This window comes from Aspergillus puulaauensis, chromosome 1 (assembly GCF_016861865.1).
Source record: "Aspergillus puulaauensis MK2 DNA, chromosome 1, nearly complete sequence".
Classification (NCBI taxonomy): Eukaryota; Fungi; Ascomycota; class Eurotiomycetes; order Eurotiales; family Aspergillaceae; genus Aspergillus; species Aspergillus puulaauensis.
In genome coordinates this window covers 4192829-4219675 of record NC_054857.1, presented here as the reverse complement: position 1 = coordinate 4219675, position 26847 = coordinate 4192829, and the positions used below count along the sequence as shown (strand labels likewise).

The 26847-nt window shown below is 50.9% G+C and overlaps 9 protein-coding genes across 9 annotated transcripts; 4 read left to right on the top strand and 5 right to left on the bottom strand.

Moving 5' to 3' along the window:
• Nucleotides 1-215: 215 nt before the first annotated feature.
• APUU_11664A (prenyltransferase spyF) lies at nucleotides 216-1274 on the top strand (the record flags this gene model as incomplete). Its single annotated transcript, XM_041697779.1, has 3 exons — nucleotides 216-312; nucleotides 369-663; nucleotides 716-1274. 3 exons carry the CDS (start codon nucleotides 216-218, stop codon nucleotides 1272-1274), a joined length of 951 nt encoding a protein of 316 aa, XP_041551030.1.
• A 91-nt stretch (nucleotides 1275-1365) lies between these two features.
• APUU_11663S (cytochrome P450) lies at nucleotides 1366-3077 on the bottom strand (the record flags this gene model as incomplete). The annotated part of the gene is made up of 5 exons (XM_041697778.1): nucleotides 1366-1802; nucleotides 1860-2450; nucleotides 2505-2673; nucleotides 2735-2842; nucleotides 2892-3077. 5 exons carry the CDS (start codon nucleotides 3075-3077, stop codon nucleotides 1366-1368), a joined length of 1491 nt encoding a protein of 496 aa, XP_041551029.1.
• A 659-nt stretch (nucleotides 3078-3736) lies between these two features.
• APUU_11662A (FAD-dependent monooxygenase spyC) lies at nucleotides 3737-5363 on the top strand (the record flags this gene model as incomplete). Its single annotated transcript, XM_041697777.1, has 4 exons — nucleotides 3737-4089; nucleotides 4140-4417; nucleotides 4469-4839; nucleotides 4890-5363. The coding sequence occupies 4 exons, from the start codon at nucleotides 3737-3739 to the stop codon at nucleotides 5361-5363; spliced, it is 1476 nt and encodes a 491-aa protein (XP_041551028.1).
• Nucleotides 5364-5669: 306 nt separating this feature from the next.
• On the bottom strand, nucleotides 5670-7495 carry APUU_11661S (cytochrome P450; the record flags this gene model as incomplete). The annotated part of the gene is made up of 4 exons (XM_041697776.1): nucleotides 5670-6112; nucleotides 6168-6824; nucleotides 6883-6951; nucleotides 7030-7495. The coding sequence occupies 4 exons, from the start codon at nucleotides 7493-7495 to the stop codon at nucleotides 5670-5672; spliced, it is 1635 nt and encodes a 544-aa protein (XP_041551027.1).
• A 531-nt stretch (nucleotides 7496-8026) lies between these two features.
• On the top strand, nucleotides 8027-13515 carry APUU_11660A (non-reducing polyketide synthase spyA; the record flags this gene model as incomplete). The annotated part of the gene is made up of 2 exons (XM_041697775.1): nucleotides 8027-8728; nucleotides 8785-13515. The coding sequence occupies 2 exons, from the start codon at nucleotides 8027-8029 to the stop codon at nucleotides 13513-13515; spliced, it is 5433 nt and encodes a 1810-aa protein (XP_041551026.1).
• Nucleotides 13516-13717: 202 nt separating this feature from the next.
• Nucleotides 13718-14218, bottom strand: APUU_11659S (EMC6 family protein; the record flags this gene model as incomplete). Its single annotated transcript, XM_041697773.1, has 2 exons — nucleotides 13718-14074; nucleotides 14144-14218. The coding sequence occupies 2 exons, from the start codon at nucleotides 14216-14218 to the stop codon at nucleotides 13718-13720; spliced, it is 432 nt and encodes a 143-aa protein (XP_041551025.1).
• A 579-nt stretch (nucleotides 14219-14797) lies between these two features.
• On the bottom strand, nucleotides 14798-16774 carry VTS1 (RNA-binding protein VTS1; the record flags this gene model as incomplete). The annotated part of the gene is made up of 3 exons (XM_041697772.1): nucleotides 14798-14857; nucleotides 14912-16209; nucleotides 16273-16774. 3 exons carry the CDS (start codon nucleotides 16772-16774, stop codon nucleotides 14798-14800), a joined length of 1860 nt encoding a protein of 619 aa, XP_041551024.1.
• A 1119-nt stretch (nucleotides 16775-17893) lies between these two features.
• Nucleotides 17894-21311, top strand: TFC4 (tetratricopeptide repeat protein; the record flags this gene model as incomplete). The annotated part of the gene is made up of 5 exons (XM_041697771.1): nucleotides 17894-18180; nucleotides 18234-19257; nucleotides 19305-20067; nucleotides 20122-20334; nucleotides 20392-21311. The coding sequence occupies 5 exons, from the start codon at nucleotides 17894-17896 to the stop codon at nucleotides 21309-21311; spliced, it is 3207 nt and encodes a 1068-aa protein (XP_041551023.1).
• A 962-nt stretch (nucleotides 21312-22273) lies between these two features.
• Nucleotides 22274-24546, bottom strand: APUU_11656S (patatin-like phospholipase domain-containing protein; the record flags this gene model as incomplete). The annotated part of the gene is made up of 2 exons (XM_041697770.1): nucleotides 22274-23056; nucleotides 23116-24546. 2 exons carry the CDS (start codon nucleotides 24544-24546, stop codon nucleotides 22274-22276), a joined length of 2214 nt encoding a protein of 737 aa, XP_041551022.1.
• Nucleotides 24547-26847: the final 2301 nt, after the last annotated feature.

Sequence of the window (26847 nt, the reverse complement as noted above, 5' to 3'; positions counted from 1 at the left end):
AATCAATGTGAATATTTGAATTACTACAGGAGCTGACCCCGCAGGCAAAAGTATTGAGAATGGTGCCCTAAAACGAGCGCAGTGCTGTTCTTACGGCTGTCACTATTCAGTATGTCATCACAGCTAAATATCCTTAAATACGTGTAGTCCAAGCTTTTCTCCTGTCTTCCCTATTGAAACTCATAGTATACTGCACCTCAGCCAATTGACACACAATGGCATACAAACGGCGAAACACACAACTAGCCATTGACCTCCTCGCCTTATCGAGGTTCAACCGGTACAACCCACTACTCGCCACCTTTTCCGGAGGTATAAGCCATTTCTTTTGTATCTTTCCATCTGATTCAACTAACCCCTCCTTTCAGTGTGGGCTACCATTCTAGCCGGATCCCACAAGATCACCAACTCCCCAGACTCAATCACACCCGAATATGTCCTTAACCAAGCCCTACTCTGCTTCATATGCAGCTTTGTCTTCTGCGGCGCCGGAATGGTCTGGAATGACTGGATAGACCTGCACATTGACAGGCAGGTGGCTCGGACAAAGAACCGTCCGCTTGCAAGGGGAGCTGTCACAACATCTGAAGCCCTGGTCTGGATGGGATTTCAATTCCTATCAAGCTGGATTCTGGTATCATGGATGCTAGAGGGAGAAAATGTGTAAGTCCGTACAATCCTTAGCACAGCCTTTATTAACAATAATGCTACTCAGACAAGCAGCAATGCTCCCCGTAACCCTCAGCACAATCCTATACCCCTTCGCCAAACGCCCCATCTTCCGCCGTTTGCATATCTACCCCCAGTACCTCCTCGGCTTCACCCTCGCCTACCCCTCTCTCATCGGTGTCCTCGCAATAAAGGGTTCCTCGCAGCCCCTCTCAACATCCGTAGCTCAAAGCCTGCCTATGTTTGTCACCGTCTTCACCTGGACCCTCTACCTAAATACCGCATACAGCTACCAAGACGTCGTCGACGACCGGAAGATGAACGTCAACTCGGCCTATGTCCTGGCTGGGTCTTACATCCACCACCTGCTTGTGGTGCTTGCGGTGCTTGTTCTTGGGGCTGTGGCGTGGCAGTTGTATGGGCAGGGGTCGTGGTGGCTTTGGGGGGGTTGGATGGGGGTTTGGACGTGGTCGTTCTTGGGGCAGTTGGTGAGGTTTGATAGGAATAGGCCGGAGAGTGGGGGGCCCTTGCATAAGGAGAATTTTGCGTTGGGGGTTTGGACGGTTTTTGTATGTGTGGTTGAGTTGCTTGGTGGTGGCTGTTAGGGCATTGTTTTTGTACGTGATGGTTATTTTTGGGATGATGTGTTGTTGCAGGGTATGGCCAGATATATTTGATAGTGTAACCACTAACTATTCAAAACTCCAACCCTATATTCTCCCTCCTTCTAACTCTCAGCATCGCACTCTTATCCCTCCAAATCATCATCCCGTCCGTCTTCGCCCCTGCAAGTCCTTTATCCACGAGTTCAAAATCATACTTGAGCAGAATATGACACAGCGCAATCTTTGTTTCTGCGCCTGCAAAGAATCGTCCTGGGCATGCATGTTTTCCATAACCAAAGCCCATATGGTTGGCGCTGACGCTGACAAACGAGAGGCCACCAGATGACGTACCACCAGCTACGTCCTGGTCTCGAAGCTTCACGAAGCGGTATCCGTTGAACCTTGCGGCCTCTGGATAGATATCTGAGTTCCACATGTTGTCCGTTGTTAGACGGGCTTGGGTGCCTTTGGGGACGCGGGTGCCGTCGTTCAGGGTAACGGCCTCGCGGGCTATACGCGAAAGGGTGACTGCCATATATCATTAGTGTATTGATTGCTTTACCTGTGGGATCATAATCAACTCACAGCTAGCAAGCGGCTCTAATCTCTGCGTCTCCTTCAAGACACTATCGAGCAGAATCATCTTCGCCAGGCCCGCTTCAGTCCATCCATGCTCTGTCACAACGGCCGCGATCTCTTCGCGGAGGGGCTGGATTAACTCGTCGTGCTCACATATTGCAGCTAACACCTTCGTCATCATGTCACTGGTTGTATGCACCGCTGCATATGCGAGTCGGAGCTGCGTGAGGGTGGGATCGTATTTAACCCCAGTCTCACCGGCAACGCCGTCAATCCAGGACAAGGCATCTATTGACTCCTCTTTCTGTACTTTCCCCTGGGTCTTCCTGTGAGTAGTCAAAATACTCTCAACAAGCGGCCTAGCATCCCTAACACAAGCTCTCAACGCCCTGCAAGACGGGATAAACCAATGTACAATCGGAATAAGGCGGCCGTATTGATGCAATTCCTTAATCGCGGCTGCTCGATTCGCGGTATAACCCAGGGCAATCTGGATCCAGTCGCTGTTACGACAGAGCTCCTTTCCGACGAATATTCGGGCTGTGAGTTGGGCGATGAGGAGCTGCATGGACTCGTTCAGCGGGATGGTGTGCCATTCTGTTTCATATACTTAGCAACTAACACCATCATGTAGACTCGTGGATTGAATACCTGTATCCTCAGACCAGTTTCCCTGCAAGAAAACGCCTGTCTCTGTAGATAGCGGCTCAATCAGCAGGCCTATTTTGCGCGAGAATGCCGATGCTGTGTCCCAGACGATGTCGTTATGGAATGTCCCTGTGAAGAGGGCTTCCAGGCCTGGGACTGTGGTTAGGAAGTCCTGTACAAACAGGTTATTGATTGTTAATGAAAGAAGATTGAGATTTTATTGCTGTACGCACTTTCTCTAATCCATCTCGAAAGCTGAGAAGGTCGTTGTTCCGGATCTCATGCGCGTAGCGATTTGGTAGGACCATTGAGTCTCCGAAGGTGAGGATTGGGGGTTTGGACTGTAAGGATGTCAACATGGATGGTATAACGAGTGGACATGATGGATACCTGTTTTCGGTCCAGAGTAGCTGGATCAAATGGGTAAAACGGGGGAGCATTATTTTGACTCTGTGTCTGCTTTCCTCGTCGCCGGTACCAGAGCACCCAGGACAGCGAGATGGATAGGATTCCGACTGTCAGAGGGAATGGACTGGTAAGAGAGGTAGAACTGGTGAAGATGTCGTATAACGCCATTGTTAATTCAATGATGAGGTAGCTTGCAAATCTATTGCTGGACACGGTCAAGGAGACCTAATATAATTCCCAGTAGTAGCAGTACACATACCCAGGCCTCCACAGTTATCATAGAAAGCTGCCTACAAGTACTTCCCTAGGTCCATGCTATAGCCAGCCCGCCATTAGTATCAAATGTTAAGCTGGCCTTTCTTGCATTTAGCCCTCCGCGGGGTAAACAGACCCTTGTTCAGTGCTAGCATACAATGCAATATAGAAAGACAGCTAATAACCACTAGTGGGGTTTTTAGTCGAAGGTATTTCGATATTCAGTACCCCTGTCCCTGTAATCTACCCAACTTAGTGCTTATGGACTGGAATGTAAATTACGGCCTTACTTTGTGTATCTACTTCTTGTATCCGACGGCCGGTCAGCGAGTGGGCATAGGCTAATGAGCTATCACTTAATATATGTTAATAACGTCATGTCGCTAATAAAGGCTGTAAAAGAGGAAGGAGGATTAATGCAGGGAGGAAGGGACGGTGGACTCGGTTCTACTGCTTTTCTATCAATTCTCCAGGGCTTCATCGCACAATTAACGGCATATCCTGCTTGTCATTCGTTATTATTTCTATCTTAAAAGTTATTTTGAATATCCTCCAAAGTCAAACCAACACCGATGCATAGGGTACAGTCCATGGAGTCCACAGCCACTACCTCGCCCTCTTCCTCACGCATTGTCAATCCCACCAACTTCAGAGTAATCATCGTCGGTGGCTCTATTGCAGGCCTGACCCTCGCGCACTGCCTCTCGAAACTAGGCGTTGACTATGTCGTCCTAGAAAAAAGGCAGCAGATCGCTCCCCAAGAGGGCGCCTCAATTGGCATATTACCTCACGGCGGACGAATCTTAGACCAATTGGGGCTGTTTGATGAGATTGAGAGGGATGTCGAACCGTTGACCACGGCTCATATTTCATATCCCGATGGCTTCACTCATACGAATCAGTCGCCAAATGTAATCCTTGAACGGTATGTCGCTCGGTGTCAACATTTAATTATGGCCAGCTAATAGTACGAAGATTTGGATTGCCGCTGGCGTTTTTGGAGCGGCGCAGGCTGCTCAAAATCTTGTATTGGTCTCTACCTGATACTTCCCGCGTACATGTTGGGAAGGCTGTGGTATCTGTAGACCATATCTGGGGAGATAGCATTATGTCTGTACGGACTCGAGATGGATCCACCTTTTATGGTGACCTTGTCGTCGGAGCGGATGGCGTGCACAGTAAAGTACGTCGTGAGATGTGGCGACTTGCTGAATTAGACCTTCCCGGTCATATAACTGAGAAGGAGAAAGATGGTCTGTCTGTTATACCTCTTGATCATAGGGTGTAAAGCTAATCACATATAGGCATGACGGTCGACTACGCCTGTGTCTTTGGCATATCACATTCAGTCCCCGACCTCTACCCTGGGGAGCAAGTGGCGAGCTTGCACAATGGAAGGTCATTCCTCATATTCCCGGGTAAAGATGGTCGGGTGTTTTGGTTCCTTCTCAAGAAGCTCGACAGGCGATACCGGTATAAGTCTGCCCCGCGATGGACCTCAGCTGATATTGTCACAATAGCGGAAAGCTTCACTTCAGATCATATCTGGAATGGAGTTGAGTTTGGCAGTCTCTGGGAGCGAAGAGAAGTCGCTGGTATAACAAACCTTGAAGAAAACGTCTTTTCAACATGGCAATGGGGCCGGATTGTCTGCATTGGCGATTCTGTGCACAAGGTATGGTTACTTTATTTCCAAAGAATGAATAGCCAGGCTGATATCGGCAGATGGCACCCAATACAGGGCAAGGAGCAAACTGCGCCATTGAGGACGCTGCGGCACTTGCCAACGCAATCCACAGTGCCCTCGAACACGATAACCACCCTTCCATGGCAGAAGTCCAATCTTTTCTCCGTTCGTTTAACGAAGCCCGGCTCCCCAGAGTGCGAGAAATCTACAAGTCCGCCTCAGTGGTCGTCCGTATGCATGCGCGCCAGAACTTGGCCTTGAGACTTGTTGGTCGGTACTACTTGCCGTATTCCGGTGACGTGCCAGCAAACACAGCATCGAAGCTGATTGCAGACGGGGTCCAACTATCTTTTTTGGCCCCATCGTTGCATTCAGGGCCTGGGTGGGAGGAGTATAGCATGGAAAAGCGCATGGCCAAGAAGCCAGTGCTCTGTGCTGGGTTGGCAATTCTTGGCCTTGTTGTATTTTTGTTTCTGTTATTCAGAGCACGGACTAGATTCTCCTCGTTCTGAAGAGTGTATTGTACGCTATAGGGTATTTTTGCTTTGGTCTGTTCAGGGTCTGATTACTATACAAGTATCTAGCGATCTAAGACTAGTGTAGCATACGTAGTTTATTATTTTTAGTTCTTTATTTTAGGCACGGCCCGGGCTTCCGTCGTCCCGAATGAGGCGTATTTTGCGCTGTTAATATAATAATGTTTGCTACTTAGGGCTAAGACAGGGATTATATTCCTAGTTGTCCCCTGAAGGATGCTGAGCTCTCTAAGACAGTAATATAAAAGACTAGTAACATTAAATATATCCACTAAGGGCTGACTATACAGTAGCCACCGGACAAGCAAGATCAATCTCCTCCGTCCTCCTCCTAACGCCAATACCACACCAAACATTCGCATACTGCGCTGCCCCATGCTCAATAATATCCGGCTTCTCACCATCAAGCAGCTTCAAATCATACTTGAGCACGACATGCGCAAGGAGCACTTTAGCCGTGGTCGCAGCAAAGAACCTCCCCGGGCACGCATGCATCCCGTGTCCAAAGCCAAGGTGGTTGTTACTGGTCGATACAAGCTGCGTCCAGTTTTCCTGGCCCGGCTTTTGGCGCAGCTTCAGGAACCTGTACCCGTCGAATTCAGCGGCGTTGGCGTGCACGGCGTCGGTCCACATGTTGTGGCAGGATACTAGGGTTCGAGTGTTTGGGGGGACTTGCAGGCCGTCGGTGAATGTTACGGGGGACGTTGTGGTGCGCACCATTGTGCCTAAGTCAACCCTATCAGTAACATACCTGGGATAAAAAATGGAATAGGAGTATACCAATAGAAATCGGCTTCAACCGCTGCGTCTCTTTCAAAACACTGTCCATTAATTTCAGCTGATATATCGCCGTTTTCACCCAGCCTTGCTGCCCAATCACCGCGATGACCTCTTTGCGAAGGTCATCTACTAACTCTGGCCGACTGCATAGATTGAAGATGGCCTGGCTGACGAGGTCCGATGTAGTGTGGATAGACGCAAGCGAGACTTTCATTTGCAGCAGCGCAGGGTCGTATATCGCGCCGTTGGCTGTTTGTTCGGCCCACTCGATCATATCGCCTGGTGTTTCCTTGTCTTCGTCTTCGTCCTCTTCATCCTCCTCCTCATTCGTATTCACTACTTCTTTTTCTCTGGTTTGTTGGGCTTGCTGTGCTTTCCTTGCCCGTCTCTCCTGCAGCACAGGGGCAATGATACTCCTCGCCTCCTCCGCCTCAGCACGAAGCTTCCTACACAGAGGTAGAAACTTAGCCGCAAGAGGCCGGAGCGGATGAGGCCATACTTTCAGCGATTCGGCCGCTTCGAAGAATGTCACTGTATGGTTTACCGTAATGCGCAGCCAGTCTGGGTTGCGGCAGAGTGGGAACCCTTGAAAGACTCGTGATGATTGTTGGGAGATTGTGCGGAGGATGCTTTGGTGGAGTGGGAGGGCGTGCCATTCTTTATACTTTTTATCAGGGCTGTGTATATGGTGGTTTTGGGGGTTAAGATAGGGTACCTGTGTTGTCGGTCCATTGCTTTTGTAGCCCGTCGGCGGCTTCTTGGGATATGGGCTCGACGAACTTGCCTGGTCCACCTTATATCAGCACAAAAGTGCAAATTCAAAGGTGTTAAAGAAACAGCAAGGTAGGAGTTAGGTACTAACCAATGGCCCTCGTCAACTTATTCCTCACCGTCTCAACAAAAACCCGTTCCAGGACATGATCGTCCTCAAACATCTCAAAGCCCGCTATCGTCCCGTGGAACATATCCTCATTATACTTCCCTATGTCAAACCGCTTATCATTGCGCACCTCCGCTGCGTACTTCGAGTTGAGGATCAATTCGACGTCTGTGTCTGTCATTATATAGAAGGCGTCCGGATACTGCGCGAACGCGGCCTTGAAGAGATCTCGCGCGCCCGCCTGGAAGCGTTTCCTTGCGCCTGTCCAGAGAAGCTCAGTTTTTGATCTGTCGTTGAATATTCGCTTCCCCTTGACCCGGAGGTACGGGGATAGAATGGTGTAGGCTGTCCATGTTATACATAGTATCAAGCTCAACCCGATGAGTAGGCTGAGTTGGTGGAAGATGCTGGTGCCTTGGAGTTGAAGCTGGAGTTGGGTTTGAAGCATTTTTATATTTCTTCCGTAAAGAAGGCGAAATTGATTTCTTCTGTGCTGGTTTGGTATAATCTGAGTGGCTTGGATCAAGAGATCATTGTATCAAGGTTAGAGCCGGCTTACTTGTAGGCTGGAGTATGACGAGTTGTATGTATGGCTTGTAAGATAAAAGTACCAAGTAGCAGGAACTGGATGCATGCTATATTACAATCTAAGAAGGGCTATGCACTGCGTGCAGGTATCCAAATCCTGTGCATGGCCAGGGAAGTATCCTGCATCAAGGCCACATTAGCCGGCAGATAACGGAGATTATCCGCTAGATCCTCCGTTTCAAATGCAGTTATTCTTATTCCTTGGTTTCTGTACTAAATCTACATGGCTGACAGTCAGCACTACATTAGTGTACTATCCTAATCCTGCAGGTTGGACGTGTTTATCGCGGGAGATACTAGATAGTACCTTTAGTGATCATAAACTACATACATCATTCTATAATAATCCAACAGCCTTTCCTTGACAAACTGCTTCTAACGCCAGTCCATCATGTCCTCTTCAATCCCATCCCTCATCGTCTGCGGCTCCCAAACAATCCCTCCCGCACGAGAAACCCTGGACCAACTTGCCTCTTACTTGACGCAAAGCTCAAGCCCAGAATTAAACGCCATAAGGGAGGTAATACTGGCTCTTCCGGAGCTATGGACTACCCTGAAGGCTACCGAGCCCCTGTTCCACGCACTACCAGATGAACCGATTATCAGTTTGAGGGATTGGCTTTCACGCCATGATACTGGCAGTGAGGGTTATAGTGATAGTTACAACATTCCGCATCTCAACATACCTGACACACTGCCGAATATCCTCCTCGCCCCGTTGACGGTCGTAATACACATTGCGCAGTATTCGCGGTATCTAGACGGTCTTGGTCTGGATGGTAGTGACGATGCCCACGTCCATATACGGAATCCTACTGCTGCTCAGACAACAGATATAGGAACAAAATTCCAGGGCCTCTGCATCGGTTCGCTGAGTGCCGCAGCGCTCGATGCCTCGCCAACACGGGCAGCACTCGTGCAGAATGCTGCAGCTGCTGTGAGGCTTGCGGGGTGCATTGGGGCTTACATTGATTCTGGCAGATTGACTGACTCTGGCTCCAAGTCCTGCTCTGAAATGGTATGCGTTATTGCGCGGTGGGGCGTGGACTGTTGTAGAGAAATGGTGGATGGGATATTGAGTCGGTATCCTGAGGTACGTGCTTAGGTACAATTTTCGAGATGGGAATATACTAAGCAACACAATCCCAGGCCTATATATCAGTTGAACTAGACTACAACAGCGTAACCATCACAGTTCCAACCGGTGATCTGCCCTCTCTGCAGGAAGACTTAAGCAAAAAAGGCGCGCGAGTGGCAAGCGTCCCAGTCAATGGGCGGTACCACAACAAGAGTAATGATCATTCTCTGCAAAGCCTGCTGAGATTATGCCTTTCTGACCCTTCCGGCCCATTTTGGGTTCCATGGGGCCAAGATAAACTAGAGAGCTGCCTACGGTCAATACTCACGGAGCCGGCGGGGTGGTTCTCGGATATGTCGAAAACAATCAATTCACTTCCACCGGCTGGAACACAGACGGCAATAACAACGTTGGAACTAGGGCTTGTGAGCTGTATTGCCCCGTCCCTGGCGGCGCTGCCTCATCACCGTATCAGCCGTGGAACACTGTCCCCATCCACTCGTCCCTACAACTACCCAGATACTTCAATTGCCATCATCGGCGCAGCATGCAAATACCCTGGCGCCCACAGTCTAAACCAGCTGTGGAACATCATTGCGACAGGGCAGGTCATGTACGGCGAGGCTCCTCCAGGCCGGTTCGGAAAAGAGACTGTGTCTGGCAACTTCCTCACGGACGCTGATCAATTCGATTATGGCCTTTTTGGAATATCTCCGCGCGAAGTCGTGTACATGGACCCGCAGCAACGCATTGCTCTGCAGGTCGCTTACCAGGCTGTTGAGTCGAGTGGGTATTTCGGCAGCCCTAATCCAGATGGTGATGTTGGGTGCTATGTTGGAGTCGGAAGCTCCGACTATGAATATAATATCCATTCCAACACGCCGACGGCATACTCATTTACGGGGACATCACGGGCTTTTGTAAGCGGTCGAATAAGCCACTACTTCAACTGGACAGGCCCCTCTATCACCATCGACACTGCCTGTTCCTCGTCCGCGGCAGCAATCCATCAAGCCTGCAGCGGTATCGTTCTGGGAGACTGCGCTGTTGCACTAGCTGGAGGGGTGAATATCATGACAAGCCTCCCAGCAGACCGGAATATTGCAGCTGCGGGGATGACGAACTCGACTAGGCCATGTCGGCCATTTGATGCAGATGCTGCTGGGTACTCTCGCGGCGAGGGATGCGGGTTTATCGTGCTGAAGCGTCTCTCCGATGCTCTTTCTCAGGGCGATAATGTCCTCGGTGTGATTGCGGCAACGGCGACAAACCAGTCGGATGGGAGTAGTTCCATTACTGTTCCTGTCTTGCAGTCTCAAAGTGATTTATACAGACGGGTTTTATCTCGCGCGGCTATGAGCGCATCTGATGTCTCTTATGTCGAGGCCCATGGCACTGGGACACAGCGGGGAGACCCAGTTGAATATCAAAGTGCTAGCGAGGTATTCGGCAGTGGGAGGTATCGGGCAAAGAGCCACAAGGTCCACATTGGCTCTGTGAAGGCCAATATCGGGCATACGGAGGCTGCATCCGGAGTAGCCGGGGTGTTGAAAGTCCTGTTGATGCTCAAGCATGGCCAGATCCCACCGCAGGCAGGCTTTAGCAGTCTGAACCCCGCGATTCCATCTCCAGACACTCGTCAGATATCAATCGCCACACGCCTGGAGCAGTGGAGAAGCAACTTCCGGGCAGCGTGCGTCAACAACTATGGGGCAGCTGGTAATAATACTGCCATTGTTATATGCCAGCCTCCGTCAAAGACCCTGCCCTCCACGACAGATACGACGCAAGCCCTAACTCGCTACCCCTTTCTTATATCCGCGCAGTCCCACGTTAGTCTGAAAAGATACTGCCTCATCCTTGCTCAGTATATTGAGACGATATCAAAATCTCTCTCGTTGGCCGATATTTTCTCTCTTGTTGCGCAGCAGCAGAACCGCAGCCTACGCCACCGTATAGCTTTCAGCGCAAGCTCACTATCAGAGCTACAGGTCCTCCTAAAATCCCACGCCCAAGCTGCCGAAGAAACATCGGCACTGCTACCACCGTCTCCCAGAAAACAAGAAAAGCCTATTGTCCTGGTGTTCGGCGGCCAGACCGGCTCGACGCTTCACTTCAGCAAAGCAGTGTACGACTCGGCTTACTATCTCCGTCAGAACGTGGACAGGTGCGATGCGCTGATCCGAGGGATGGGATTACCCAGCTTGTTCCCTGGGATATTCAGCCAAGAACCCGTTGAAGATATAGCAATGCTTCACGGCTGCCTGTTTTCAGTGCAGTATGCCTGCGCTAAAGCCTGGCTAGACGCAGGGCTTTCGGTCCACAGGGTCATCGGCCATAGCTTTGGGCAGCTAACCGCGATGTGTATTTCTGGCGTTGTTACTCTCGAAGATGCATTGAAGCTTGTTGTCGGACGGGCGAGTCTAATCAGGGATTACTGGGGCGATGAGAAGGGGTCTATGCTCTCCGTCGAGGTTGACAGAGCCGGTGCAGAAGCCCTGGCGTGGTCAGAATCAAGCCTAGGAGACGACTCTATAGAGGTTGCTTGTTATAACGGGCCAAATCACCATGTTCTCGTGGGCAGCGAGTTGGCTATCGCGAACGTCGAGACGAGAGCATCAACGGCATCGCTGACCACCAGAAGACTCAAGACCACCCATGGCTTTCACTCTAAACTCGTGGACCCCCTCACAGTGCAGTACTTGGACCTAGCCCGTACTGTTTCTTACAATAGCCCCGTTATCCCTATCGAGACCTGCTCTGAGACTACCTCCTGGAGTACATTCACCCCACAGCTGGTAGCCGAGCATTCGCGCAGGCCAGTCTACTTCTGCGACGCGGTACGCCGGATAGAACGAGACCTTGGGCCATGTATCTGGCTAGAAGCGGGCTCTGGCTCTGGAGCAGTTATACTAGCGAAGCAATCGCTAACCAGCAAGTCGAACTACGCTTGCGGACTGCAGCTGGGGGTATCAAATACGAATACAAATCCATTGGACTCGGTTGTCGATGCCACCTTGGAGCTTTGGAATCGGGGGTCATCTGTGCAATGCTGGGCATATCATCCCAGAAATCTTGTCTATTCTAGTGATCTCCTAGACCTCCCAGGCTACCAGTTTGATACAAGCTCGTATTGGCTTCCCTATGCCACTGATCCTATCAAGAACAAACACTTTTCATCACAAATCGACGGGTTAATCTCGCTGGCACGTCTCTCACGCCCGGAACCCCATGTCTCCAAGTTCGACCTTGATCAGAAAGACTGGATCCTTGCACATATCCTCAGAGGGCGCGAGGTTCTGGGCGGAACTCTCTGGCCGCTTGCACTGTACATGGAAGTGGTTGCTCAAGCAGCCGCTCTCCTAACACCCAGCATTCCCTCAACATCTCGCCATATACGATTCGCTGGGCTGGAAATCAAAAGGCCTCTCGGCTCTGATTTGTTAAATGGTCTTTGCTTGCGTTTGAAACAGGCTGAAACACGGTGCTGGGAATTTTCGCTAGAGAGTGATTGCGCGCAGCATGCCATTGGAACCGTCTTCTATGAACATGAACATACCAACATGTTCCCGTACCACATTTCCAGTCTCCCGGATTTCGCTGCCACTACCGCCGTCTTCTCAGCTCCAGGAGGCGTAGCATATAAGCTTCTCGAAAAGGTAGCAGAATACGACCCTGCATACCGCGGCCTCGAGTCAATTAGCATGAACGAAGATGCAGCCATTGCCCGTGTGCATATTCCGCCAGCAGCGGGAAATACAAAATTCGTCGACAGGACCATTACTCTCGACCAGTTCCTTGTAGTCGCTGAGATCCACGCCCTGAGTATGGTGGAATACGTGAAACGCTCCGAGGTCTTTGCCTGCTCCGGCTTCGGCGAAGCAGCCATTTCTGCGAGGTTCATGGGGACAACAGCAAGAAACCGCGGACAAACCTGGCAGGTGTATACCAGGCAGTCGGGTAAACGGGGTCGAGAGATTTTTTACGATACCTTTGTGTATGAGGCCGGTGAGAGCGAGGGCGGGGAATCTGGATCTGGATGTCTGGTTTTAGCCCTAACTGGTACGAGGTTCATCAGGACTTCAACGAGCGCGCTTCAACAGATTGTTGAACTGGCCAATGCTGCGTCAGTATCTCCTGGAACTGAGGAAATCGCTACCAATCCTGATCCTTTACAATTCCAAGAGGGATCGACCAGTGTCTGGTCATCGACCGTGACTTTGCTGCACGAACTCACGGGCTGTGCTCCAGAGCAAATCTCGCCTCAAACAACCCTAGCAGATATGGGAATGGACTCTCTAGCCGTTTCGGAAATCGAAGCCAGGATCAGGGATGTATTTAATGTGGACATCCGCATCAGCCCAGCCGATATGGGGAGCACTGTCGAGACAATCTGCGACAGAATTGCAGCACAAACAAGCCCAAGTCCCAGCCTGGTTAATGTTGTTGACAAGTCGACCTCGAATACGACTTCATCTTCCTCTCAGTGCACTCCGTCCTCTTTCGAATCCGACAGCGAGACTCAGGCCACGGAAATGAGTCTACATGCTCCAACCATGGAAAAGGTAGCTAGGATAGTGGCCACCCATGTGGGCAGTGGGGAGGCCGTGCTGTCCAGCTCGCGGCTTCTCAGTCTCGGCCTTGACTCTCTGGCTGTTCTGGAGTTGCAGTCGGATCTTTATGTCAATTTTGGAGTCAGAGTTCAGTTGATGCAGCTTGATTGCAGCACGACGATCGGTGGTTTGCATGCGTTAGTTATGCGTCGTGGCGTGCGTGAGAATATATATAACGGGGTTGTCTAGCATGTACCTAGTTATTTTGATAGTCCTCTTAAACATTTTCGTTTTCAAGCCAATAAATTCTGGAATCTATTTATTTATCCCACCATAGAACCACGCCTTCATGCCCACGGGCATCAGGCATTGAATTAAATACAATCATCACATCCAACTCTCCCCTCCAAAGAACCAGCGAAGAAAAAGAGGTAAACGTCAAAGAAATCCATTACCTCAACACACCCCCAACACCAGCCCACCCAAGAACAAACCCACTAAGCGCCTCCCCAAGCACACCACCACCAAACCACACATCCCTCCAAGCGCCCTTCCTCAACCCACTCCCCGCATCCTTAACAACCCCATCCTTCCTCACAACAAGTCCGTCAATTTCTCCTCCAGCGCCGGGATAAAACCCGCCTGCGCCTTTCCCATTCGACCGGTACAGCAAGACAAGATGGAATAGACCCGAGACGGTGATCGTGCCGATGAAGTAGAAGATGAAGCCGGTGGCGGATTGCAGCGCGAGGATTCCGGCTGTTAGGCCGAGGAGGAAGGAGGTTAAGGAGTGGAGTTGGTTTAGGACCTGGTTTCTTGTTAGCTTTGTTGGGTTTCTTTCGGAGTGCCAATGGCAACCCCGGGGGACGTGACGGACTCGGTTGTTGTGTTGGACGGATTCAGGGACGAGGGGGTTGATGAGGAGGGAGATTTCTTGATTCGTTGGCGGCATTATGATATTTAATCTTTCCTTTCGGGACTTTCCAGGGGATTGGGGTGTGGAATTGAAGCTGGAATGGATGGTTGTACGGATTATGGCGGCGCTCGGAGGAGATGAAGTTATTCGGTGATTCTGCCGGTTGACTCCGCCTTCGAGTAGAGCCTCCAATTCTGCATACAAAGTATAGCGATGAAATCAAGTGAGGAAATCTTGTACAGTCATATTGGTCACTATAGTACTCAACAATTACATGCTCGTCGTCGTAATTATTTGGGCAACACCCTGCTTGAGACACAACCGGGTCTCTCAAGCTTGTGTCCACCCGCTCATCACATCACATCCATCGAACAGTGCATACAACATAATCAGCTCTCAGGCTTCCACTGGCTGGCCAGCAGGTGTCCGGCCCGGACGCAGCTAGGCGCTTCTCCAAGATCGTTCCTAGGAAATATTCGAATCCTAGCACTTATGCCCAAAGCCTATCTAACGAAATTAATGCAACAGAGAGAATCGAACTAAATGAATAGAGCGGAATGTCCAACGCAAAAAAAGAAAGAAAAAAAGAAAAAGAAATTATAAATCAGAAGCATATCATGCTGCAGTATTTTCAAGTTTTCCTTCAGCTTTGGCTTCTCTGACCTGCTCGAAGACCTGCGTATCCGGTTAGTTCACAAGAAACTACAACTCATATCAAGGGAAACTCACCTTCAGCATCTTGTTTCTAGCACCAAGCGCATTCACACCGCGCTCTTCTAGCTGCTTGTCGCTCAATTCAACCAGTTCGCCCCACTTCAAATCCTTCAGGTTGTCTGTGTACTTATGCAACCGCAGGGATCGCAGCCAGTTGGGAATGTCCTTGAGAAGATTGGGGTCCGTAGGGTCCTCTGGAGGCTTCGAGCTACCACGACGACCGCGTGGGGAACGACCGCGGGCAACCTCGGAGTGGTCAGAGAGATAGCCCTCATGGCCACCGAGTCCAAACTGTCCCATGCCAATTGTGCCCAATCCATTACCCATAAGAGGGTTGTTGGGGTCGTAAGCAGCCAAGAATCCATTGTTCTGCGGGGAGGTGAATCCCATAGGCCCTAGGCTGCCGCCCTGCATAGCAATCCCGGGCGATGTTGGGCGGGACCGGCGGCCTGCCATCGCTGCCTGTTGCTGTGCTTGAAGGGCGGCGAACTGCTGGGGGTTCAAAAACTGGCCAGAAACCAGGTTGTTCGCGCCAGGTGGTAAGCCGGGGCTTTGCAGACCGCCTTGTGGGATGGAGTGCTGTGCATTGGCGCTCTGAGTGTTCTTTCCTTGGCCATCATTGGACCTAGCGCGGCGGTATTTGCGAGCATCGTCCAGTGCAATACGGTTGTTCACAGTCGAGAGAGCAGCCAGCTTCATGGCCGTGGCATTGGCCACCATATCAGCTTGAGAACCTTGCTGGTGAGGAGCTCCAAGCTGTTGTCCAAAAGTTGCAGTCATCGGGGTGTTGGTCATGGAAGCCCAGCTGGCATTTCCAACGTTGTATGGCGATAGCAACGGCGCCTCGATTTCGGGAGCGGGAATGGTTGCGGTTTGCGTCGTGGGGAGAGGCGAGCGCAGGCCAGACTGGCTGAACTGCCCCATAGGCTGTTGTCCAGAGGATGACTTGGGCCGAGCGATTGGTGGCTGGGGCTCCGACGCACCGCGTTGAGCCCATGGTGATACGGGTGGCTGGCCTAGGTTATCCGCATTGTTATCAGGAGCAGAAATAGTAGGCGCAACGAATGATGTCCGCTCGTTGAAGACTGCACTGTTCCTGTTAGAGGGGGGTGCATTGCCTGTTTGCTGGGTAAATTCCGCCTTCTTTTTCGCAATCGCGGCGGCTGCATCGGGGAACATGGCATTGATTGTGGATGAGTCAAGACCAGAGTTGCGCTTGGCGCCAGGCGAAGGCGGAGGGCGGCCCAGAGAGTTTCGAGAACCCTCAACGTTGAGCTTTGACATGGCATCGTTCAAACGGTTGGACATGGCATCTATATGTGGATTCAAATTAGATACTGACAGAAAAAAAGCAAAAGTCTTACTATAACACATACCTTTTTCTCCAAAGTTCGCGGGGGACAGCAACCCTGACATAGGGTGGCTTTTGGCCATTTGCTGCAGAACTTGAATGAAGAAACGAATCTGCACCTGTGTAGTCTGCTGCAGCAGAGCATACAGGGCAGCGGTTCGTTCGGCCTCGCTCAACACACGAAACCACTGTTCGATTGCGCTGAGCTCATCCTTGAAATCCTGGTCTAGCGTCGCGGCAGCCATCTCCTCTAGAGTGGTTTCATACTGATCAATATCTGCCAGCCACTGCTGTGCTGCGCGGTCGAGAGGATCCTCTGTGTTGCTCGGCGTCTGAGCCTGCTGGTTGAAGTATACCTCGGACGCAGGGCGGATGCTGCGGGACGAGAGGGGGGACGGAAAGCCCGACATGTCGGCGGATGCCCGAAGCTGGTGAGTAGCCAAATTGCGAGACGACGAAGGCGGTCGAAGAGAGGATTTCGAGGCTTCTGGAGTGCTGTTGCGGTTGCCGATTATATGACTAGCCATGAGGGAGACTTGGGAGATGACGGTTCAGGTCAACTCGACGGGGTGATAAGGGTTTGGTGGGGCTTTTTGTGCACGAGGGTTCCGTGAATAATAGATACAAAAAAGATAGTTATTACTGCAAAACACCTGCAGCACCTGCTGAGTTTGCGTGTATTTGTCGAAGCCTTGATCGGAACGACTCTAGAGCCGGATTAGAGCGCGAGTACTAATATTAAGAATGAAGGCGAAACGATCTCGCTAAGGGGAATCGCTAGCGTTGCTTTTGTCGGAAACTTGAAGTGCTAGAAACCTAAACGTAGAGTATTCGGCGATGTCGATTGAGGCACAGGCCAGTCCAGTGGCTGCACTACCTGACTCGGATTCTGAAAGAGAAATCGAATCGAAAGGGCATCAAAGGAGTTGTCAGACTGAACAAAGAGAGTGGTTCAACGGGAATCGTAAAAAAGACGTCTGCGACGAGGGTTCACGGCGGTTACTCGTAACAGCGTGAAATGTTTTTCTTTGTCCTTCCAGACCTGCTTTCTTGTTCTCGAGTCGCTTTTGCCGTAACGAAAGGATGCTGAAAGGCACTGCAACAGTGTGTCAAACACAGATTGACAGCGAGGCTTCAAGCATCAACCAAAAAGAGGGAGACCAGACGGAGAAGAGAGGGGGGCGGAGGGGCGAAAGGAGAGTAAGAAAAAGAGGAGAGAAGACGATGAAGTGGGAAACAGAGGGGTGATGAAGAGAAGGGGAAGCGAAGAATGAGTCTCGCCAGTCGAGCAGAATCAAGATTGACGACTTGAGCCGGCACTAAAAGACTAAATTTAACAAACCGAACAAATCCCCCGAACAAGCTGAACAAAACGCTTATGCCCGTCATTAGTCAGACTGTGCACGCGCTTGTCCGGATTGGGCACTGGGGTCACTGGACCTCAAGAACTTCTTGATCTGCCTCGCGACGTCGCAAGGTTCCTTCTTCATTCCGCTTCCATCGCTCTTCTCGCATAAATCAGGGCCTTCGTCTACTTCATCATCCAGGGCCCATGCACTAGTCGGATACCCAGTGCCCAGTCACACGATCCTGGTCCGCGAGACCGTCGTCCAATGATGATCGCCAGAGTATGATAACAAACCAAAATGGATTACTTCGATGAGGACGACTCCAACCACAACGCTGGTTCAGGGGAGATTGCCTATCCCGACATCGATGAAACAATCCAATACCCATGGCAGGGGAGCCAACCGCTTGCCCCAACGGACACCTCAGTCATAGACCCTCGGTTATATAGAGGTCTTTTCTCAGGAAACGACTCCCAAGCGCCTGCGCAAACTGATGAGGAGCAATTGGCAGTTGATGATAGGCTTTTAGGGCTCGATAACGCCAAATCAGACTCTTCTTTTGAAGAGTCCTCCGAAGACGAATCGTTAGTACTGCGCCTCAAAAGTTATCTTGTTGGATGACAGCTAACCATTGCAGAGAAGAGGAGTCCTCAGATGCTGACAGCCAAGGCTCAGATGATGAAGAAGGGTCACCGCGTCGGCGTCGTCGGCGTGGAGGTCGGTTCTCCGGCCGTTATGGCGCTCGTGGTGGTAAAGGTGTCAAGAGAGGTCCCCGTAAGCCGGTAGAGCCCAGCCCGGAGTTTAAAATGCTGCACTCTGAGGCCACCTCTGCTTTCATTGATGGAGACTACGACCGTGCCATTGATTCAGTTAAACGTGCGATTCAGATCAATCCCGAGATGTTTGCCGCCCATTCCTTGCTATCAGAAATTTTCCTGGCCCAGGGTCACAAAGATAAGGCAGTGACAGCACTCTTCAGTGGTGCTCACACTCGACCAAGGGATATATCTGTGTGGTTGAAGGTGGCGAAGATGATAATGGAACAGGCAGGTGATGATCGAGAGGCTGCACTGAGCGACGTCCTCTACTGTTATAGTCGTGTGCTTGATATCGACCCGCAGAACCACAATACCCGCTTCCAGAGGGCGGCGCTCTATCGGGGCCTGAGTTACAATGGGAGGGCTGTGACTGAGTATGAGAGAATTCTTAGGGATATTCCCCACGACGTAAGGGCGCTTCGACTCCTTACCGACACTTTGACCGAGCAAAATCAATATCAGAAAGCGCTCGATCATTGGTCAGAGAGTCTACAGCATTATATGACACAGGATCCTGAGAATATCCCGGAATTCACCTGGTCTGACGCCAATATATACGTCGAGCTGTATACCTACCTGGGTCGACACCTCGCAGGGCTCAAGGCTGCGAAAGCGGTCTCCCGGTGGCTCTTGGGTCGCAAAGACGACACAATGTGGGACCATTTCGATGAGGATGATCGCGAGTGGGATGATGGTGATTCCCCTCGAAGAATCAAAGCAGATGGATATATTCCAAAACGTTGGCCGCTGGAGTCATACGGCCCAGGTTTGCCGTTAGAATTCCGTACCAAGATGGGCCTTTTTCGTTTGAAGCTAGGCGGCCGGCACGTTAATGAAGCTCTTGTAAGGCCTGAATCATCCATTTTTTGCCTTTTCTAACTTCTATACAGCATCACTTCCAGTGGCTAAAGCCAGAAGATACTTCGGAAGGTGCCCTAGTTTACGATTATGGTGACCTTTTTCGTGAAGCTGCCGATGGGCTTAAAGAAGCCGAGATGTTCGATGAGGCCCTTCGGTTCTATAGACCTGTCCAGCACTCCGAGCACGCGGATGTCAGCTTCTTCATGGCCATGGGAGATTGCTACAGGGTCCTAGGCGAACTAGAAGAGGCAGAGAACTGTTACCTGACTGTTTCGGATCATGATAAAAGTAACATCGAATCTCGAGCCCAACTTGCCAAGCTTTACGAGAGTATCGGCATGACTGAGCAGGCTCTCAAATATGTCAATGATGCTGTTCTCTTGGGGAGGCAGGAGACGAGAAGCCATCGCCGACGGAAGGACACTCGCCTTGAAGAACTTGTTAGGGAGTTCAAGTCGGCGGACATAGCAGGAGAACCTGGAGCGCTGGATCAAGATGGCATTGCTGCTGGTCTTACAGACGTCCTCGGCGAGGGTGAGACGCTAAGGTCGGAGAATATACAGTTTCTCTACAGAAAATTACTTCAGTTGGAGCCCAGAGTTCAAGCCGGGAATGCCGAAGCCATGGAAGATTGGTTGGATATTGCAGACGCTCTACTGCGGGAATTTCGTTCCAATAGAGCTTTTTACCCCGTTCAACGCAGTGTGGCTTTTGGCTTCATTAGCAAGACGGGTAAAGACCCCCTCATGGATGAAATGCAAGAAATGGCCAGCCGTCTTCAGGAGACATTAGGTGCGATGAGCTTCATGATTTACGCCTATTAAAACTCAGCTAACGATCTCACAGGTGTCACTGATGAGCCTTGGCAGTCCACGGTCCCTACAGATTACCATGGCATCACTTTCGACGCATGGCTGGACCTATTCTTGCAATACGCTCTTGCGGTAGCAGGTCAGAACGAGACTGGGGAGGCATATGGCACTCTAGGCGCCGCTGCGGACGCGAGCATCTGGTACCATTCAAAGGACAACACCCGATTGATCCATGTCTGTTGGTTCAGTGAGTAGGAGTCCTTGTCATCTCCTTGCTAGGAAGTAACTGATTAACATATATTAGCTTGTGCACTCCGAGCGCAGGATGAAGAGACTCTCGCAAACGAAGCGCGCTGGTTCATCAAAGAGTATCAGTTCGTGACAGATACATACCGCCTGTTTGCCATGCTTAGCTGTCTCAGTGGAGACCCTCGTAGGTCTCTTTTCCATTCCTCGCCATTGATGAAGTTTATGCTCCGTCAAATCAAAGCCATCGACTTTACGCTCCCGGACAATATCACCGGGGCTCGTCCAAACAGAGGCGTCCGAGAGTCAATATACAAAGAGCGAGCAGCACTGTCAACTAAAGACGACACGGGCGAAGCTATCCCAGCCGAAGAAATGGACGTAGCACTATTGGTGCTTTACGGCCACATCCTTTACTCAGGAAACAGCTTTTACCCAGCACTGAACTATTTCTTCCGTGCATACGCCCTCGACGATCAGAACCCTGCGGTCCTTCTCTCCATCGGCCTCTGTTACATCAACCACTCAATGAAGCGGCAATCCGAGAATCGGCACTATCAAATCATGCAAGGCCTCTCCTTCATGCATGAATACAAACGCATCCGCGAACGCCAGGGCAGTCTTCTTGTCGAAAAGCAAGAAATGGAGTTCAATTTCGCCCGCGTCTGGCATACCCTAGGCCTAGCGCATCTCGCAGAAGAAGGCTACCAACGCGTCCTCGACCTCGGCAAGGAAATCCAAGCCCAATCCCGAGGTCAAATATCCTCTTCAACCACGAACGGCAAGAACCACGACACAGACATCCCAATGCCTGACGTTGACGTCGACCCGGCTATCATCGGAGTGGCGGCGACAACCCCTTCATCCTTCATGGAGGACTTCTCGCGCGAAGCAGCAGTCGCCCTGCAGAACCTGTACGCACTCAACGGCGACTTCCAATCAGCACGGGCTATCACGTCGACTTGGCTCGTGATCTGAGGACTGCGTAACTACTAAACTTAGTTACCTTCCAACACTGGATGAAACAAAATCGCAGCCTGTGCTGATACTTTGTTCTCTCCACATCCTTCTTCCTCCAATAGGAGCGTCAGGCGCGCCCATTCGCCAGCCCGGGTAGAACTAAATTGCCTACCTACACCGTACACCGCAGGTTCTTCCTCGGGCTCTCATACAACAAAGCCCGATCGATACGATACGCATGCCCGTTCTAAACACTTACGCTACGGAGTAATGAAACTGCAGCGCGACTCGCAGGAGGAATCGCCACCCCCACCCTCCAGCCTATCAAGAAATCAATCAACACCACGGAGACAAAGCAACAAAGCAAACCACGCAAGTCGCAGCCAACCAACCCATCGGAGGACCCGCGGTGCCTAAAGCACGTGGTTCGTCACGAAAACTAAAGAGTACACGAGGTGAGGTGAGGTTGAAGCATCAGCGTCGGCGTGGCGCCTGCCTCTTAGCGTTATGCACCATGACGTGGGAGGTGTCGGAGATCAAACAAAGGCGGGCGCAGGACCGGAGAGTGAGACCCAGCGTACACCAAGTATACGATATTCAATACCCTCAAGGCTGGGTAGTTAGTTCTATTCCGGGATACCTCCATCATGATTAAAAAAAAGAGAGAGAAATGATAATAATAATAAAGTATTGGTTCAAACTTAGTAATTTTAGTTTCTGAATATCGCATCCAGGGTACGTAATTCGTCTTGGTCTTTAAGCCTAGTAGAGTTCAGAGCTACCTACGCAGAGACGGAAATATATTCTTTCGATAAGCCAAGATCATACTTCTAGTCATACATGCATCCATTGTGTGAATAAATCAGTCAGCCAGTGGCTAGTTCTGATATCGCCATATCCCCAACGACTACACGTAATACAGCGTAGGTCACTATGCGCGGAGACCATAGGAGGCAAGGTCAAAGGCGAAACTAACTAGTTCACTCCCCATCCCTATATAGATCAGGGTCATCGAAGAATACAGCAGACTGCCTTCTCATCTCCTCAAAGTTAAAGAGATTAGAGACACTTCCGCGTCTCCCCCTAGCTCCAGCTTCTCTATTTCGCGGCCGTAGGGGAACCATGTCATTATCATCTACGGAGCTAGTTTCAGCAGAAACAACAGCATCGGACGCATCTGAGAATCTGAACTCGGGGTTTCCGTAACTGTAATCGGATGCTCGGTCGGGGAGATCGTGGTTCAGATGGCCCTCTCTTGGGTTGGAGGAGGGGCCTTCGTGGTCGTCTATGTCTCTGAGGCCGTGGTCGAGCGGGAATGGACGCTTTGGGGATATAGCGGGGGCGCCGGAGGGGGAGAGGCGGTGAAGGCCATCTAGGATGGCAAGTTCAATTTTTAGGCGGTTCTTGATGAATTGGATTTTGGGAAAGGTGCTCTGTTGGCCTGTGCGGAGCATGCGCGCGAGGCGCTCAGGGCTAGGATCGGAGAGTATGTGGTAGAAGTCGGAAGGGACTGTCTTTGGCCAGATAGTCACAGTGCCACTGAACTTCTGGAGCCAGATTTCGCTCCAGTCTTGGCCCATTGGTCGAGGGAGCAGTTCGAGGTGTCGGAGGACTTTGAGCCATTTGTTCAAGTCTAGCTTGATGTATTGCTCTATTGCTGATCCTAGAAAGCCGCCGCGCCACCCTCGCCCTTTACGATGGGTGACTGGTCGGCCGACGGTTCCTCGGGAGCTAAAGAAGAAGAGGTTGATGTGTGGGTTGACCTATAGAACAGGGGGTCAGAACGGATATCGGGTTGATAGATTAGCGCGGTGAGACTCACTTGAGAAACTATGGTGAAATTAACGTTGAAGTGGAGATTCAGCGCTTTGATGGGAATGTCCGTTCGCAAGCTGCCATCCTTCCATTTGTGGCCAAATGAGTATGGCGCAAGAGTGCCGTCGCGCTTTTTCGTCATCAACACCACCGGGTTCAAAATCCCAGGAACCGCTGCAGACGCAAGCACCGCACTCCAGATGACGCAATTGGGCGACGTCAAGTAGTTGGCCAAGATCGTCGGCGAATGCGGATCGGACGGTACACATGACACATTTAATATACGCCCAGTGCGCTCGTAGGCCTCTCGAAATGTTGTGGAACCCCTGCAGAACCAGCTACATTGACGGGCCCAATCCATCGTATCAAAACGAGCGCCAGTCCGCCACCATCTCAGCATCCATGTTGTAAAATTCTCGGAGCAAGCTCTTATTTGATGTGCAAGGGCAGGTACCAACAGCTGCTTCAACTCTTCATCGGTCCTAGTACCGACTAAAGCAGCAACAAGCGCTCCTCCTGACGTTCCAGTGATGATGCTTGGAAGCACCTCATTGTCGAGCAGTGCTCGGACGACACCAAAATGATAGTAAGCGAACGTCGCCCCGCCAGACAAACAAAGCGCAGTCCGACCAAAATTGGTATCTAGATGCTTGAAATGATGGTATTTGTCTTCATTCTTGGCGCTTCGGGTTTCCGAAACAACCTTGATGCACGCATGTACCTCATCAATGTATTCCTGAACAAGATCCTTAGTCCCAGAATAGGCCTCACTATAAAGCCGGGGGTTCTCAACCCCAGCGAAATTCGCCTTGACGCAAGCTTCCAACAGGTTGCACAGCTCGTCAACGACAACGGCAGAGTCAGGATCGTCATTCTGAGTCTCTTTTTCGATCTGCGTTCGAACCGCTCGAAGCTGTCGACTGAGGTTCCGTATCGTTATGTGGTCATAGTACGCGTATTCATCAAGCTTCTTCCACCTCTGGTTTCCAAGATACTCGTCCAGCGCCTGTGCTGCCTGGAACCAATCGTCGTAATTCTCATGTTTGTAAAGTTCCCTCCTCAAACTCTCCCTCTTCCCTCTCCACGTCACCCACTGCTCGTATAGGAAAATATAGATCCGAGTAAGCGCATAACCGACGCCCAGGAACGTGATCCAGCCCAAGACAATTAGAAGAAACGGCCATTTCAACACTGTATACAGCACGCCTTCCCGAGTTTCGTCCTTCGTCCGCCGTGGAGCGGCCGCCTTTTTGCTCTTGCGTCCCTTCCGGACTCGCTGGTATATAGGTCGCCAGTCATTCAGCGCAATAAGGGGATCCGCGTCCTGGTCGGACAGGGCCTTCTCGAACTGGTGCAGGTCATCGGGTTTGAGGAATTCGGTGTCGTAGTCCGGGATCGAGCTAGGACTGTAGATGTCGCCAGCTGCAGACTTCTCCATTATCGGTTTGTGTCTGGGGTATTCATGGTGTTGTTGCGTTAAAGCTTGGTAACACGGAAGAAAAAGACAAGTAAGTGATGAACTGATGACATCGACGTCACGGGTCTGGAATCCGGACCTGCCACTGCCAGGCTGGCCCACATGGCCGTATCCGGCTTAGGGTGGTACCTTGGCGGGATAATAATGTTGCGGGGTCCGACGTCAGAGTCACGTGGCACAGCAAAACAACGTGATGCGCGGCTTGGCTCCGGCTGGCAGTGGCACTTACCAGGATTGTCGAAGCCGAAGGATTTCGATTTTCGAGGAGGGGTCCTGTTCTTGTCCTTGGGGGCGATCTTCCCCTTCTTCCTGATAACGATCAAGACGGTGGCGGGTCCCTGTCTCCACCACAGTCGAACCGCTCAAATGATCAACAGTTTGTTCCGCGCGGTGCGACTCTGCTGCCAATCAACGCCGTTATCAAGCCCATCGTATTCGTCGTCATTGCTCATTGCTGTGCCGCGAGCCAATTTCCCCCAAAACGGCGAGCGATGGAGGGGTAGCTTATCACTGGAAGCTGTGCCAAGGCTCCCAGTTGGAGTTATTGTAGTAATGAAGCGAAAGGTCGGTAGCTTACTAGCTTTCGACACCGGTCTGCGCGTCGAATTCGATGTACCGTGCATATGAATTGGGTGGGATACAACGCCGAGACGATCGCTCCCAATCCAATTTAGCCATACAGTTTGAGAGAGACTTGCATTGGGTTGGCCAGTGACAGCGAGGGGTCTTGTCTTGTGGTGTGGCGTTTTTGTTTCAATCGGCGCCGACAGGCATGGATTGACTTGACTGTCATGCAGGCCACTGCTTTAGGCAACCCGCCCCTCTCTGGGTTGAGCGAAAATCGTAATGGCAGATGTATACGACGTTGTGATTATGGAAAATGAAGTGGCGGTTCGGTAACTACTAGTTGGTAGTATTTAGTAATGTTGAACGTTAATCAGTCCCAAGGTTCAGAAGGGATGATGAAACAGTGCGGCTACCGCGCAAGATTAAAAAGGGGAGGACCCGGTGTACGTGGTATCCATACTAGTAATTCTATCTACATTCCTCAATCGCGGGGTTGATGTTTCTATCACTGTTGTCTGGGGAATGTTGTTGTCTTGTTATAGTGTAGATGCAGTAGTTGAATGAAGCTAGGAGCAAAGAAGCACAGAGCATAGAGGAAAAGCAAATACCTTCTGAGCATCGCATTTCTTTTTTTTTTTTTTTTTTTTTAGAAGCCAGCGAAATTGCATCATGATAGCAAGCATCGTGGGTCGTCAGTCCTCAGTCGCCGATGCGCTATTGGCGCCCCTTCAGCAGAGCAGAGTAACAGAGGCGGGTTACAGTCCTCGGTTCACAACATTCAACCAGAACCACCTTTCCACAATCGCTAGCTGCAAATCATTGGTCCCTTTGGCTTCGCTAGTCGGTTTTCTGCTCTTCGTCCAATCACCACCGTGTTGGAACTGTTGGTCTCACGATGAAAGAGACGGTCAAGTCAATCAAAGGGAGAACGAGCGACTTATCAAACGATTGAAGCCGATGGCACGACGTCTTTACAGGGGTACCCCGCATCCCTGACAGTTGAAGGAAAGAGCAATCTCAAGAGGTCCAACATCCCTGATGCTCAGCTTAGCCTCTCATCTGTTCAGATGCTCGGGTCACACAGAGGATAAGGTCCGCCACCAACAACGTGAGCAACCGAAGCTTGGGATTGCGACTTGGTCTGAAAGAAACGGTGCACAGACGCTGACGCGAACACCATCAAGGGTTTTTCAACCGACGGTTATAATATCCTCGATCGTGGGTTTCCGGAGCCCATCCACCACCCTACGGAGTAAGGTCCCTACATCTGGGAACCATCAGTTTACGCCTGTACTAAAGCCGTGAATATGCTACTCAAACTAGCAGCATCGCCCGTCTTCAAGCAGGAAGATGGAGATAGGTCCATTGCAGATCCTTCAGTTACATAAATATCACTATCGCTTCTCTGTATGTTCCACAAAAACTGTGAATGGCCGTCAAGCGAGAATTGGCGGGGTTTGTCATCTCCAGCCGTGATGTCGATCTATAAAGAACACGGACCAATTTAGATTGAACACTGATCTCAGATGTTCAAGGATTGAAGGCATCCTGGGCTATCCCCGAACAGGATGTGCTAAAAGCCTTGGTTTGGTATCAGGTGCAGGGATCGGATAGTTATCAGCCGCGAGGGGATGGGCCACCCTTCAATGCGGTCGACGGCGATGGCCATGGTGATGGCTTGGTTGGAGGACCGAG